The sequence below is a fragment of the Hibiscus syriacus genome, unplaced genomic scaffold (genome assembly GCF_006381635.1).
Source record: "Hibiscus syriacus cultivar Baekdansim isolate YM2019G1 unplaced genomic scaffold, ASM638163v2 tig00111947_pilon, whole genome shotgun sequence".
NCBI lineage: Eukaryota > Viridiplantae > Streptophyta > Magnoliopsida > Malvales > Malvaceae > Hibiscus > Hibiscus syriacus.
The window spans coordinates 1668037-1682820 of record NW_024063219.1 but is presented as its reverse complement, the minus strand read 5'-3'; the positions used below and the strand labels follow the sequence as shown (position 1 = coordinate 1682820).

General features: G+C 30.5%; 2 protein-coding genes across 2 annotated transcripts; one reads left to right on the top strand and one right to left on the bottom strand.

The window, feature by feature from the left end:
* Positions 1-6354: 6354 nt before the first annotated feature.
* Positions 6355-7323, bottom strand: LOC120173400 (FCS-Like Zinc finger 5-like). The gene is made up of 2 exons (XM_039180584.1): positions 6809-7323; positions 6355-6731 (listed from the first exon to the last, which is right to left on the bottom strand). Exons 1-2 carry the CDS (start codon positions 7144-7146, stop codon positions 6614-6616), a joined length of 456 nt encoding a protein of 151 aa, XP_039036515.1. The 5' UTR covers positions 7147-7323; the 3' UTR covers positions 6355-6613.
* Positions 7324-11675: 4352 nt separating this feature from the next.
* Positions 11676-14784, top strand: LOC120173343. Its single transcript, XM_039180537.1, has 3 exons — positions 11676-12328; positions 12917-13839; positions 13946-14784. Exons 2-3 carry the CDS (start codon positions 13710-13712, stop codon positions 14782-14784), a joined length of 969 nt encoding a protein of 322 aa, XP_039036468.1. The 5' UTR covers positions 11676-12328; positions 12917-13709.

Sequence of the window (14784 nt, the reverse complement as noted above, 5' to 3'; positions counted from 1 at the left end):
ATATTATAATTATTAATGTATTAGACGTTCTCCAATTTGCTGGAAAACCACAAGTGTATTGCTTTGAAAAATATTTTTATAAAATAGAAATATTATTCCATGAATACTTTTTTAATAGTCTATCATGCTCATAATATAATATATGTTTAATTTTTTTAAATAATTGATAATACATAGGTCCTATAAACATAACTACTCGAACTCAATATCTCTAAAAATAATAATATTTCTTTTAATTACTGAAACGAGTTTCAATGGTCACCTTTAATTATAGACATGTTTATTACTTTAATCTTTTAGTGTATATATAGTCACTTGTGCAAGTTGACATAATATAATATATTTTGGGGGTTATGTGCAAATGATTTTGGTTAGAATCCAAATCAAGAAATATGCTGTTTTTTTTAATATGCTCAAAATTTGTGTACTCTTTTCATATTTAGAATTTATTCCTCCTTTTCTTTTTTACAATTTATTATCTTTTACTTCAAATTAACTTAATCATTAATATAATTAAAATTCTTAAATTAAATTGATTGATATGTAATTTTCAAATAAAAAAGTGGTAACGTAACTAGAGAAAATGTTTCAATAGACTTGAATTTAATAGAATAATTTCAATAACTGAACTTAAAATTTGAAATTTTAAAACTAAAGAAAATAAATACTTATAAATAAGAATAAGATTAGAATTTTCAAGTACGAAAAGTACAAATACTTGTAACATATTTAGTCATTTTTTTAATAAATATTCAAAATACTTCCAAACTAAGGAGGTCAAAACTCAAATAGCTTCATAAATTGTGTTCTTTCCGAGAAATTTATTGAGCAGTTTTAGTTTTTAAAAGGTTTAACTACATGATTAATATAAATAGTGTATTCAGTGTGTATAAATACCTATGAAACAGACGTTTATTTTATAATTTTATTATGTATTAAAAAAAGGAAGGCGGTCAGTAGTCCCCGCCAGGAAGCATGGAGGTGGCTTAATAACCAAAGCCCCAACAATTTTATCCTCCAGATCTTCAAGGCCATTAAGGAAGGCAGAGTTAGGAAAATTATGTTGTTGAAAAAAATAAACAAAGGAAACGATAATTACGGGAAAAAATTATTTAAAGAATGGATAAAATTATCAATAATTGAGAGTAATTTTAATAAAATCAACTGTATTTAAAAATGATTTTGCTCTCTTAGTTTCAAGACCAAAATATAAGACTAAGATGAATTTTTTTTAAAATTATTCCTTCAAGTGAAATACATCTTCTATTCCATAAAATCTGCCATTTATTGATTTTTAAAAATCAAAATTTGTAAATTTTGACCATAATTATTTTAAATATTTCAAACAATTAAATTTTATAATATATATATTTAAAAACTACTTGATTGAAAGTTTTTAAAATCTATTTTTTATTATTTTTATCACTACATCACTATAAATTTTAAATAATAATGAGTCAAAATTAAAAAAAAATCAATAATAAACATATTTAATGGAGCAGAGAAAGTAATAAGCTTAAAAAATTACTGATATTATTTCTTAGACAATTAAACAAATAAACAATAATTATATTGCAAAAATTTGAAAGACCATTAAAACTATAGAGATACTATAATTATAATTTATAAACTAAAATTTGAATCATTTAAACTCACCTTCTCACCTTAAAAGAATATTTTTTTTAAAAAAAACTTCATTTCAATCTCTTTACGTTATTTTTTTTCTACAAGATGACACCAAAATGCATATATATATATATATTAAAATAAAGTTATTGACACATGTCGACAAACTTACTAATATTGTCATCAACTCCCAACTTAATCTACTATTATAACATTATCCTATTGTACGAATCAAACTATCTTAATAGTTAAATAAATTATTATCTTTAGAGATTTCGGGTTTAAACATAAATGACCGCAAGATATATAAATGTTCAACATTAAATGACTGAGAGTTATCTTTTGAACATATACCACAAATTATAATTATTTTAGATTAATAAAAAAAATTCTCATAAGCTTCATTTTTTTCAACCATGGCTAACTTTAGTAATTACTTAAATGAAAACATTAACAACGTAATTAGTTTCTCTTTATCTTGCAAAGAAAGAGACTTCAAAAACTATAATTATTGGGCAGCTACTTGCCCAATCAGAGGGTTGATTGACTCCATATATTAATCCCACAAAATTTGATATTCAAGATTTTGTTTCATTATCTATTATTAAAGGTCACAAATAAATTATCTAATAAATTTGTGTCCTCTAGCTTAAGAGTCCTATTAATATTAGGAAATAAGCTATAGTTTTACAAATAATTAAATACATTAAAAATATAAAAAATGATTAAATTTAGTTTGAATGTGACAAGGGATGTTTTTTACAGATTGGACAATTATAGGACTAAAAAAGAGCTTACATGTAGGCCTAAGCGTTTGCTTCCGGTGCTTATAAAAATTATATTCTCTGAACGCTATTTATAATATATTATGATTTATGAAACAGTGATATTTTTTTGATTATTTTTTAGTATAATCAGCTAGTATTATTAAAAAGTAAAAATATCTGAAATTACATTAAGAATTTACAATTATCATATTAAACTAAATACATAATTTAGAATTTTTCATATAATATTAAAATTAGCCATTTTAGATCATATAAGGACCATATATGAAAAAAGTTAAAAATACAACCAAAAGACTAAAACAAAAATAAATATGAATAAATCTGATTGAATCGACAAACAAACTATAAAAGTGAATTAAACTATTGAAAGTCCACCAAGAACTGTAAATCAGAGTCGAGCGCCGTGAGAAAATATCCACAAACACAACATCATGTATCCAAATTCAATCCAAAGGTCCATAGTAGGTAAGATCAACAAGATTTCAAATAAGTGCCATCTTGATCAGTCGTGACGTCGTCAAATCCAACTCTGATAAAATATAAATAAAATAACGAACAAACAACCGAGAAAAAAAGGAAAAGCGTGCCACAAAAACAGAGATAAACATGACACAAAGACAGAGATAAACGTGCAGCACATACAAAATTATTCTTATTAAAAAATAAAAAATAAAGAAAAGACAATCGACGGTCGACAATTAATATCAAAATCGATATCATCATCGGCTAAACAAAATCAAAAGAAGAATAATTAATCTAATCTATAAAAAACGATACAAACTCAAAGAAAAAGAAAAAGAAAAAGGGGAGAGCGTTATAATAATATTTTACAATTATTTATTCATAGTTATCGAAAAAGTATCCCTGGTGATGTATACTCAATATTAAACATTTAGTACTTAAATTATTATTATCAGTCTGTTTTAGTATGTAAACTTTTATTTTCAAAATCGTATTTAATATTTAAATTTTGTTTCATTTTAGTACCCCACCGTTAAAAACTTAATGCGTTTAGTACTTAAACTATTAATTTTGATTTATTTTAATATCTAAACTTTTTTTTTCTTCAGAACTTAATGTTAAATTTTGAACATGATACTAAAATGAAACAAAAACTAAACTTTAGGTATGTTTTTATAAAAAAAATACATATTAGGTTCTAAAAAGGATAAAAATTAATAGTTTAGGTATTGAATGCGTAATTTACCCTAATATTTAATGCATAAAGTCAATTGAATATATTATAGAATAACAATTTTCATTTGTCTAACATAACATTTGAATTATTAAAATGTATATCCATAGAAGTTCATGTGAAAACGTTTAGTTCTTCTTGTGGTAGTTTGCTGTTGAAGATGAAGGAATATTCCAGTTGAAAGGTATTGTAAATTTTAATTGATTCTTTTCTACATAAAATTCACTTTATAATATAACTATAAGTTAATTTAACATAATGTGAAATTCTATCTCTTAAATAATACTAAAATTTTAAATTATAATATTATAAATAAATTAAAATTAAAATTTAGTTTTAATAAATTTAAGATCTTCAGCTTCATGGGTGTCATACCCCCTCCATCTCTCACTTCTGAGGGGCATGACACTGTGATATAGACGTATGCTATCTTTCATATTACTTAATAGACTCACACATTGAATTATAAAGTAAATATATTAGATTTATAATGAATTAAGTTTAATTCCTTGTAGTTGTATATTAATCTAATTACGTTACCATCAAACACTCGATACATATAATAAATCATCCCGCTGAAATAAAGAGAGAAGATAGATCCTACCATATATTTCTACAAAATAACCAAATCTCTTTTTCGTCCACGTAAGAGGGTTTAACCATAAATTATTGGCTTAACCATCTTTTTTTTTTACCGTTTAAACCATCGTAAATTACTATGTTATTTGTTGTATATCAAAATTATTATTATTATTTTGATGTTTTGCATATCAACATTTAAATATAGATAGTGTGAGATGAAGAAAAAGAAAATCATATAAATTGTAAGGCGATTGATTGCACCATTCATGGACGAATGTCAAAAAAGTATTAATTAATAGGAGAAGGCCACCATACATATTTGACAAAAATGAGAATTGACATATTTTATTGTTTCAGCACCCAAATATCTTAAGCCTCTACCATAGTCCATACATACCTTACCAATAATTTTTCTTTCTTTTATTGTTTTGTTTTCTAAATTAATTTAAATATTAAGGTTATTTTTTTAAATTTTTTATCGATTAATTACAAATACAATAGCTTTGGAGTTAATCATTACAAATTCCAGAGAAAAGGAAGGACTATCATGGCTCGAATCTTTTGCTAATCTAGATGAAGGAACCGTTTAATAATACTTATGGAAGTGTTTTTGGTCCAAAATTCTGTTTGAAATATAAAAACATTCCTAAACAACTCATTTTCAACCAAAAAAATCACATTTGAAATATGATTATGAACTCAAACCAAGAAACTGCATATATTACGAATGCCACTAAGACAATATAATATTCCTACCATGGTAGTTTAATATCCGGTAAGTTAATTGATCCATACCATATTACCACTAAAACTCATCAAGCATTGCCACTAAGGCACACTAACAAGCATTGCCATTAAATGCTCATTTCATTAGTAATCAAAATCTTTTAAACTCGTTATCATATATTGTTGAAATCCAATGCAATTTATAGATAAATATATAATAAGAGATATATTTTGAGAACATTCTAGATTAATATAGAAAAAATAGATGTATGAAAATATTGATAAAATAATCTAGATATTTGTAATACTAAATGGCTAAGATGTTGATGTGTCAATAATCTAATGATAAATTTTTAGTGCACTTGTGTTTGTATATGGTTGGCTCTGTCGCCTAAATAATATATGGTCGATTATACCGCCTGATTGATAGATGACCGGTTTTACCGCCTGAATGATATATGATCAACTCTACCATTTAAGTATTATTAAGCACTATGAATTTATAAGATAAAACGCTAACCAACATAAAAAAAAAAGTTGATGTTGTGTTATTGATATATCCTACGTCCTCTATGGTGACCGAGTTGGTCTCATGGAGCTTCCAACATATACATTATCACCAATCTCAATAAAAGTTGATGTTGTGTTATTAAGGACCGAGTTTTCAAAACTCCTCATAAAATCATTTAAGTTCAATATCACTCTAAAATGACCCTAATATTGACCCAAAACCCTTCAAAGTGAGCATACACATCAAATGAGCATGTTAGCATCTTCAATAAGATTTAAATACAGAAAACAAATCATTAAAGGAGCAACATAAAGTATGCTAAACTATCATAACACATAAACACCATATTAAGTCACCAAGTGATCACATTACACTTATCCATGAAACACTTTAAGATTAGAAGTGATACCTCTATTTTAAGTAAGAAAAACCTTGTTATCTATAATTCAACAACTTTTTCCTTTCCCTTAGTTTTGGAGGATTCATCAACTTATTTTTACCATTGAGATCGGGTTCTAGAGAGAAAAATTATTAACATTGGTTTCGCTTTGTTCTCATAAAATAGGATAATTACTCTTTAATCTCCTACTATGAGCTGAAGTTTAAAAAATCCTCTTTTATACTAAAATAAGTTTAATTCTCATCTAATTAATTGAAATTATTGATTCAGCAAACCCAAAACACTCCATAATCGGGTTTACTACGATATTTTTAAATGACAAATTGTTATAAATATCACTGTTATAGGTTTGCAACAAATTTGTATATATACTCTAGCATGTGATCAACTTTATATTATAATATTTATAAAAAATATATTTATTTTATAATATTAACTAATTAAATTACTATAATCAATTCCTTCATATTATGAACAATTTAGTTTGCCATTAAAAGAAAAAAAGGCCATAAAAGAAGGAAAAACGAAAAGGCTTGGAGAGAATTTTGAAATATGGAATCGTAAATGCTGATATCAAGCTACAAGATTTGCCCATTTGCGTCAGCATCCACATACTCGTAAAACAGCACCCATTAATACTTGTTTTCAATTTCATAAAATATTATACAGCACACCCATGATATTGTTTTCATCATCGTCGTCGTCATCAATCTTTTAATAGTACTGTGAAACATGAAGGGGTTCGATACTGGAGGGGAGCAGATTAGTCGATGACGAAAGAGGATCTAGTTTCCCCGTTTATTATTCTGGGATGGGCAGGCTACTTTGGGATCTTTTTGCTTTCTTTCGTCTTGCTTCATCTGCTGTTCTCTGCACTCTAGACTACAAAACGCTGTATCCCCCCTGCAATTGTTATAAAAATTCAAACTGGACTTAAACAAAGGTTTCCTTGGAAGAAAGAGAGAGAGAGAGGGAATTACCTATACATATATATGTCACGGCCAGGAGCTAAGCGGCGTTTACAGAGGCAACAGGAGCGTAAAAAAGGAGTGATGCCGTCGAGATCATGGTTACTAGTAAAAGCTGATCTTCTACCACTGCCGCCGGGGTTTCTGGGCGACACCATGTATAGTAAACGCTGATCGTAACCGGAGTTGGCGTTAGGGAGTTCATGGAAAGGGTGGTTTTGAGGATCATCGGATATGTTAGGTTCTTGGACAATAACACCGTCGTCGACGTTGGAGACGACATCCACCGTGATCCCCGTCATGCTTGCCGTCCTTTTGATAGGATGGCGTATGCGTTTACCTAGCAGCATGCTCTTTTGTTTATGTGGGTGTTTTTTTATTCTCTCTTTTCTCTCCACTGGTTTATTCACAGAAGAGAGTGAGAGAGAAATGGAACTGGAAATGGGAGGGAGAGACGATAGAGAAGATGATAAAGAGAGTGGAGAGAGAATCTGGGCCGTTCGTTACGGGCACGGGTTTCAATGATGTCCACCTCACTTAAACTAACCATTCCAGTATTTCAAATAGTCATTCTACAGTGTTTTCATCTTATTGCTACAACGAGTACTAGTTTATACAAATTTTAAAATTATATATATATTAAAATTGAAAAGATAGATTAAATTTATGATCCATCTAAATCATGAATTATGATAATCAATAACTCAAATAATATATCTCATTTATACCCTTAAGTCGCACTCCAAACTAATAAACCTAAAATTTGTTTTAATTAAAATTAAAAAAAAAAATATCCAAACCTCTCTCCTTCGACTCCTCTTTTCACCTTCATCTTCTACGCTATCTTTGATCAAATTTATTCCACGACCTCTAAAGATGAAAAAAAAATTAATTATTCAACTAACTATACATTATTATTTCAATAATATATATTATCTTAAAAAAGGAAAATATGAATTTAATAGGGAATGGAACTACATAGTTTGCCAGTTGGAGAAGTTCCAGAATTGTGGCGGTCTCATTCTTACAAATGATCAGTGGGGACTCATGGGATCAGATTGTCAGCTTTCAATTTTCCATTCTTAAATATAAGTAAAATTATTACATAATAATATATGATCGTCTTAAATATAAGCCTAGAGACGGACCAACCACCTGTTTTTAGTACATTTGGTGGATCCAAGTGAGATTACTTGGATGCTATCTGTTTTGTTAAATAAAAATACCACTTTAAATTCCTTTGTCTTAAGAGCTTTACTCGAATCAACTCCGTTAAATAAGAGGTTTTTTTTTTTAAATAACTGCAAAAGTGTACCATCGTTATTGAATAGTTTCGACATAAAATTTTCCAAGATTTAATTTATAAAAAAATCATATTATATATATGAACTAATTAATAATTCAACATATTAATTAATTAGATCATTAATGGATTGTAAGACTCGACCTAAAATAAACAATAATATTGATCTAATAACAAAGGTTAAAATGCACAAGTAAATAAGAGAGTGAATTTAGAGATTTCTTGCGGTATAATTATTCGAATCTTCTCCCGTTGATGATTTATTTAGTGCAAGAACAAATCAAGCAATTGAACAATAGGAAAATTATTTCGTAAAAAATAATGCTAAAAGACAAGTCAAAAAATTTAACCATTCCTTTTTGTTTAAGATGTCATTAAAGTTAGCTGTCATCTAAATTGAAACATGCATGCAACAAGTGAATGACTCCTTAACTCCCCTCCGTTAGGACCTAATCATTCTTCAATCTCTCAAGTCATCAAATTTAAAAAATAAATCTTGCTTTTAAAGTACAAGAAGAGCTTGTAATAAATATATTAAATTGCTAAATTTAAATTTATTAGCTATCATGTTTTTTTCAAATATTATCATAGTTGAAAGAATAAAATTAGGGTAAATCACACAAATGGTCCTCTGACTATAGGATATTGCTTTATTAAGTCCCTCGACTATTAAAAGTTACAAAATAGTCATCCGACCATCTATTATGTGCCAAACACGTTCTTTTCCGTTAAAAAATTGGTTGTTGCCTAAGCTAGACGTTAATATGGTGACTGAGATATGATAGTCGTGTGAGGTTATGGATCATATTTTATCATATCACAATCAACAAGTTAACATTCAGTTTAGAATGCCGTCAATTTTTAAACAGAAAAATAAGAGTTTGGAACATAATGAATAGTCGAGTGACCATTTTGTAACTTTTAATAGTCGGGGGACTCAACAAAACAATACTACATAGTTAGAGGACCATTTTGTAAGTTTTAATAGTCGAGGGACTCAACAAAAATAATACTCTATAGTTAGATGACAATTTTGTAACTTATAATAATCGAATGACTTAATAAAGTAATACATTATAATCGAGAGACCATTTGTGTACATTACCCATAAAATCATTGGACATTAACACGGAAAACATAATTCAAGTCTTATGTTATCTATTCCCCAATCCAAACTTATAATGGATTCAGCATTTCAATTAAAAAATATAGAAACTTCAACAATCATAAATGAAAGAGAATAAGGTGGTCACCTGTTATTTCCTCTGTGTAAGCGATGATTCATGACTATACCAAATATATAATATATATATTAATATATTTTTACCTTTCAAAATATGTTAATATTAGCAGTTATTATGTGCCAATTATTGGGGTCCTCCAAAAGGGTCGTCCCTAGTTTTCTTATGACAAAAGCCTAACATATAATAATATAAAAAATGAATAAAGTATAAAAAAGTCATTAAATCCGTAACAACCAATTGGAATATGACAACACTATACTGTCGTCATATGAAATGGTCCTACCAACAATTATTGCTCCAATGAAACGTCACCAAGTGTTGCTTCATCTAATCTCCATCACACTTGTCATTTTTCATTTTCTAAAATAACATTTAAGAGAAAAATATTATTAATATATTTCTCAAAATAATTCAATTTGTTTATAAAAGTTCCATTTTTAATACCAATTTTAATTTGATTGATATCATCGTCGATATATTATATAAAAGATATAAATTGAATATACTTGAACGTTCAACCTCATCAACTTATGGGTTGAAAGAAATATGTCTAAATATACATTATACTAAAAAAATTATGTATTCAAATAAGTGATCATAACTATATAATTATTAACTCTTACAATTTACATTAAAAGTCAGTTTCATATACATCATGATAAGACTTTGACTTTATCAAACTATATTAATGAACTGATATTAGAAAATTAGGTCTCTTGCATATCCAATTTCGAAACAAAAGTTTGATTCACCATCCTGTGACAAGCATGACATCCCAAAGTTCATTATGTTCGTAAAATAAGTCATATATGCATGTTAGGCAACTTCTACAATCAAATTATATAATGTAATTACCGGTAAGTGATATAATTTGTTAATAAAATAAGTTCAATCATATAATTTGATTAATTAATTGGTTTATATATTGCAGCCTCTCGAGTTGAACTGAAAACTGGAAAGCTACATAGTTGAGCAGATACTTGTTACCAAGCAGGTTGGGTTGGGGTGGGGTGGGGGGGAGTCCAATAATTCAGCATGAAAGTGAAAAATTGAGATGACAAAGCAACAACATGATGGAGAAATTTTTTATTTGTATTGTCCCATCTTTGTTTCATGGTTGTTTGTAATGGCACATTGCCTGTCAATTTCTTTGTCTGTGTGTGTTTTGGTTCAATATTGCATGTCATTTTCCTTTGTTTGAGTGTGAAACTCATTCTATGACTATAAACAATGACGGAAAATGATATGTAACTGAGGTTAAAAACTTTCTAATATGACATCACAAGACAATTTTCCAGTAAAAATTAGTATGCTATTGAAGACTCGAGATGAACCTATGAATATCATGCTCAGCTGAATTTGCTTTAACAGGCAGCATAAATCATAATCTAATAAAAAAATAATATTGTTCTCCCTAAAGATCCCGGGTTCGAGCAGCTATGTCTGAAGGGGTGTGTTGTCAATAGCTAAGAAAGATTCTGAACAGATATTATCTTATAATCACCACATATTATTAAAAAAAAGTTATATGGAGCTTTAGGCAACTAAATTCATTGCAGATACTATAACCAGCATCTCCCTTTAAATAAAAAAGATTATGGGGTTTTGCCTACACAAATATCAGCAGTAGTGAGCAATTGTTTTAGCAGTTGCGTCTGCAAAGATGGGCTCACCCACACATGCAAACAACTGTATGGCTGTAGGACAAGAGATTCCATTAAATAAGAGAGGTGGAACAATTGATGCTCCCTACCAACTTAAAAGCAAAAGAAAGAGCAATGGGCCTCCATGGCTTGCATAAAGGACACAGTCCTTCCTACCATCGAGTCCCACTACAGATTGTGTGCAGAAAACTAAAGGTAAATGGCACTCATCAGCCACATCATTGGGAGCCAGAAAACAACACTCAGACATCAATAGTCCTTCCTTTCAACTTCAATACATCTTGCTCTTTTTTCGGTACAAAATAAATGGTTGCAGATATTCTGGTAAAAACTATAGACTTATTGGATGTTACATCTTAAGGATGGTTGCATTAACTAATTAGGCTGAACCCGCATTCATACAACTCTCTTTGTTCCCAAGGTCTGCACTCAAATATTGAAAATGCTCATCTGTTGAGATATTCTTGTGAGTGCAAACCTGGAAGGCTATTCAATCAGTTAAAGCTGGTTAGGAGATTTTATGAGTACATTTGTTTTCTACTGAAGATCTCATTCATGAGGAGGAACTGCTGCTCTAACTTAATTGAATTTCAACGAACAGAGCATAGGATATAAATTTTGATAATTAACAAACTCCTTTGATATAGAATAAAAGCCTCGAGCAGACCATGTTTCATTAATTTACGGGAAATTGAAGGAAACATATGGATAAATATCAAGTCTTATCAATTACTACCAGTAGCCTTCAGGAACTCACCCTCACATGCCAAGTGACCTCCAACTTATGCTTTCCCTTCCAATTTTGCTATTCCGAACCGCTTATGGAGTTTGGCAAGTGTATCTTCATAACCAAAGTATCTCCTGGAACGACAGGTTTCCTAAACCTCACTCTGTCAATTCCAGCAAAATAGAAATGTTCTTGAGAACCTCCCACTTCTTGTGCCATTGCCTGGACCAAGTAAATACTTCTCTTAGTTTCTACTAACATTAAAGATGCATTGATCAGTGCCTGGTTTTAAAAGGCGCACCTTTGCGCCGAAAATTGCACCCGCCTGGGTCTGTGCGAGCTCACATACGATAGGCGACGAAAGGCACGCGCCTCCGAGTCGGGCGCCAGGCGCAACGCCTATGCGCTTATGGTATATGTTTTCACCCTTTATTATTAATAAATAATTATAATTTTAAAACTAAAAAAAACCTACCTGTTCCCAAATCCAAAATCCCTAAGTTATTCTCTCCATCGCACGACGCACGCACGATTTCTTCTTCGCCTCTTCTTCGCCGGCAGTCACAGTAGTCACCACCGCCGGGCGCCGACCAGGTAATCCCCTTCTCCTCCGCTCCTTGGCTTTATCACCACCGTCTCACCCCTTCTCCTCTTTCTTCACCACCACCGACTCGTTACTTTTTTTTGATTAAATTGTAAGTTTGCACTTAATAGAGGATGAAAAACATGGGTTGCTTTTTTCTTCTTTCGTATCTATATACAGAGCTGAGCATGAATGGTTGAAATTGTAAATTACTTGTTTGATAAAAAGCCTTAAAGGTTTTTGAGTCAAAATCATGAATTGATTTGTGGGGTTGCTATAGACCATGTGTATTTGTTCTTAAACAGCTATGGAATGGGTTTTAAATAAGCTGCATGGGCGGTGCAGCAGATTCACACTTATATTTGGGGAAAGTATTCCCTTTGAGGACATTGTTTTAGCAATGTTATAATATCTTTTATGAAAAATAAACGTTATAAAAAAAAGTAAATTATGGAGTCGGCAGCTTGTTAAAACTTAAAAATTCAAAATTCAAATGCTTGTTAGTTGTTAACCAGTAACAGTTAGTTTGATTTGAATTTTGATTTTTAATAGAATGTTTGGTTTGATTTCTAATAAAATGTTTCATATATGAATTTCAGGTTAGAAATTAAATTATGGAGTCGGAAGCTTCAACCAGATCATCATAGATCCGGGAAGAAAATATGGAACGCCAGAGCCGACGAAAAAGAACAATTGGGAATGCAATTTTTGTAAAAATGATTTTAAAGGAGGAGTATTTCGGCTAAAACAACACTTGGTTGGAGGATTTAGGAATGCGACCAAATGTCCTAATTGTCGTGAGCATGTAAGGGAGGAAGTGAAGATCTTCATGGTTAAGAAACAGGAAGTAAAGGTTGCAAATTTAATGTTACACTAAGAGTTGACTCATGGCATTGATGAGTATGATGATGAGGAAGAACTTGATGTATTAGACTCAAGTGGGGGTAACTCAAGTCAGAAGCGTGAAAGACCCTTACCCAAAAAACCAAGAGTCAAGGGTCCAATGGACTTATTTGTCACTCCCAAAGTTAATCCAAGCAAAGAGGGAGGTGTGCATGCAGCTTGTCAGAAAGAATTAAGGGAGAAATCTTGTAGGGCAATTGCAAGATTTTTTTACGATTCCGGATTAGCATTCAATGCGGCAAATCAATCTAGCTTCAAAGAAATGTGTAAAGCTATCGGGCAATATGGTCTCGGTTTGAAACCTACAAGCATGCACGAGATTAGAGTTCCTCTCTTGAAGAATGAAGTAGATGACACTTAAAAGGCATTAGAGAATCACAAAAAAGAGTGGCCACAAAAGGGTTGCTCAATTATGTCAGATGGATGGTGTGATTCTGTTGTCCAAAAGGATATTGTGAATTTTCTTGTCAACTTGTATTCATTAAATTCATGGACGCCTCAGAAATTGTCAAAGATGCAAATTTGTTGTTTCATATGCTTGATAAGATGGTTGAGGAAGTGGGGGAGGAAAATGTAGTCCAAGTGGTGACGGACAATGCATCTAACTACGTTAAAGGCGGTACGAAAAATAAGTTCATTTAATTATTTTCTTTTCTTTATTTTTTTATTATTCAAGTTACTTGAATATTGGATTTTTAAGCAATTTGTTATTTTGTTACTTGTAGGAAAAATGCTAGAAGCAAAGAGACCGAATCTTTATTGGACTCCTTGTGTGACACATTGTATCGATCTCATGTTGGAGGATATTGGAAAGCTTTCTAAAGTGAGGAATGCACTAAAGAAGTGCATATTTATGAATGGCTATATATATGGCCACATTTCCCGTGTGAACATGATGAGGAAGTTCACAAATCAAAGGAATTTACATAGGTCGACAATAACGAGATTTGCAACATCTTTCATCACTCTTGCACAATTCCACGAGCAAAGAAACAATTTGAGAAAGATGGTTGCTTCTCAAGAATGGATTGAATCGAAGTCGTCAAAGGAAACATCTGGAAAGAAATTGGCATCCTATGTTTTACAAGTTTTTTTTTGGAGGAATGTGGTGTATGCTCTAAAGTTATCGGGGCCACTTGTTAAGGTTCTTCGAATGGTTGATGGAGAGAACAAACCTCCTATGGGATACATTTATGAAGCTATGGATAGAGCTAAGGAGGCTATTTCGAAGAGTTTTGGAATGAATGATGAGCACTACAAAGAAGCTTTTGAGTTTATCGATAGAAGATGGGATTGCCAACTTCACCGGCCTTTGCATGCTGATGGTTATTTTTTAAATCCGGGTCTTTATTATGATAATCTCAAGACATCAAATGAAGAAGTTATGACGGGGTTAATCGATTGCATTGGAAGGTTAACTTCGAATCTTCAAATGCAAGACAAGATCCTTGACGAACTAGAGATATATAAAAATGCTCGTGGTCTTTTTGGCATAGCAATGGCCATTAGGATGAGGAAGACAAAATCTCCAGGTATTAAATTTAAATGTTATAGTAAGTTATAA

Excerpts from the sequence above, each read along its gene's own strand:
- LOC120173343 (XM_039180537.1), top strand. The coding sequence starts at position 13,710 with ATGGACGCCTCAGAAATTGTCAAAGATGCAAATTTGTTGTTTCATATG. Across the intron at positions 13,840-13,945 it reads ATCTAACTACGTTAAAGGCG|GAAAAATGCTAGAAGCAAAG; the intron begins GTACGAAAAATA and ends TGTTACTTGTAG.
- LOC120173400 (XM_039180584.1), bottom strand. The coding sequence starts at position 7,146 with ATGCTGCTAGGTAAACGCATACGCCATCCTATCAAAAGGACGGCAAGC. Across the intron at positions 6,732-6,808 it reads CGTGACATATATATGTATAG|GGGGGATACAGCGTTTTGTA; the intron begins GTAATTCCCTCT and ends TAACAATTGCAG.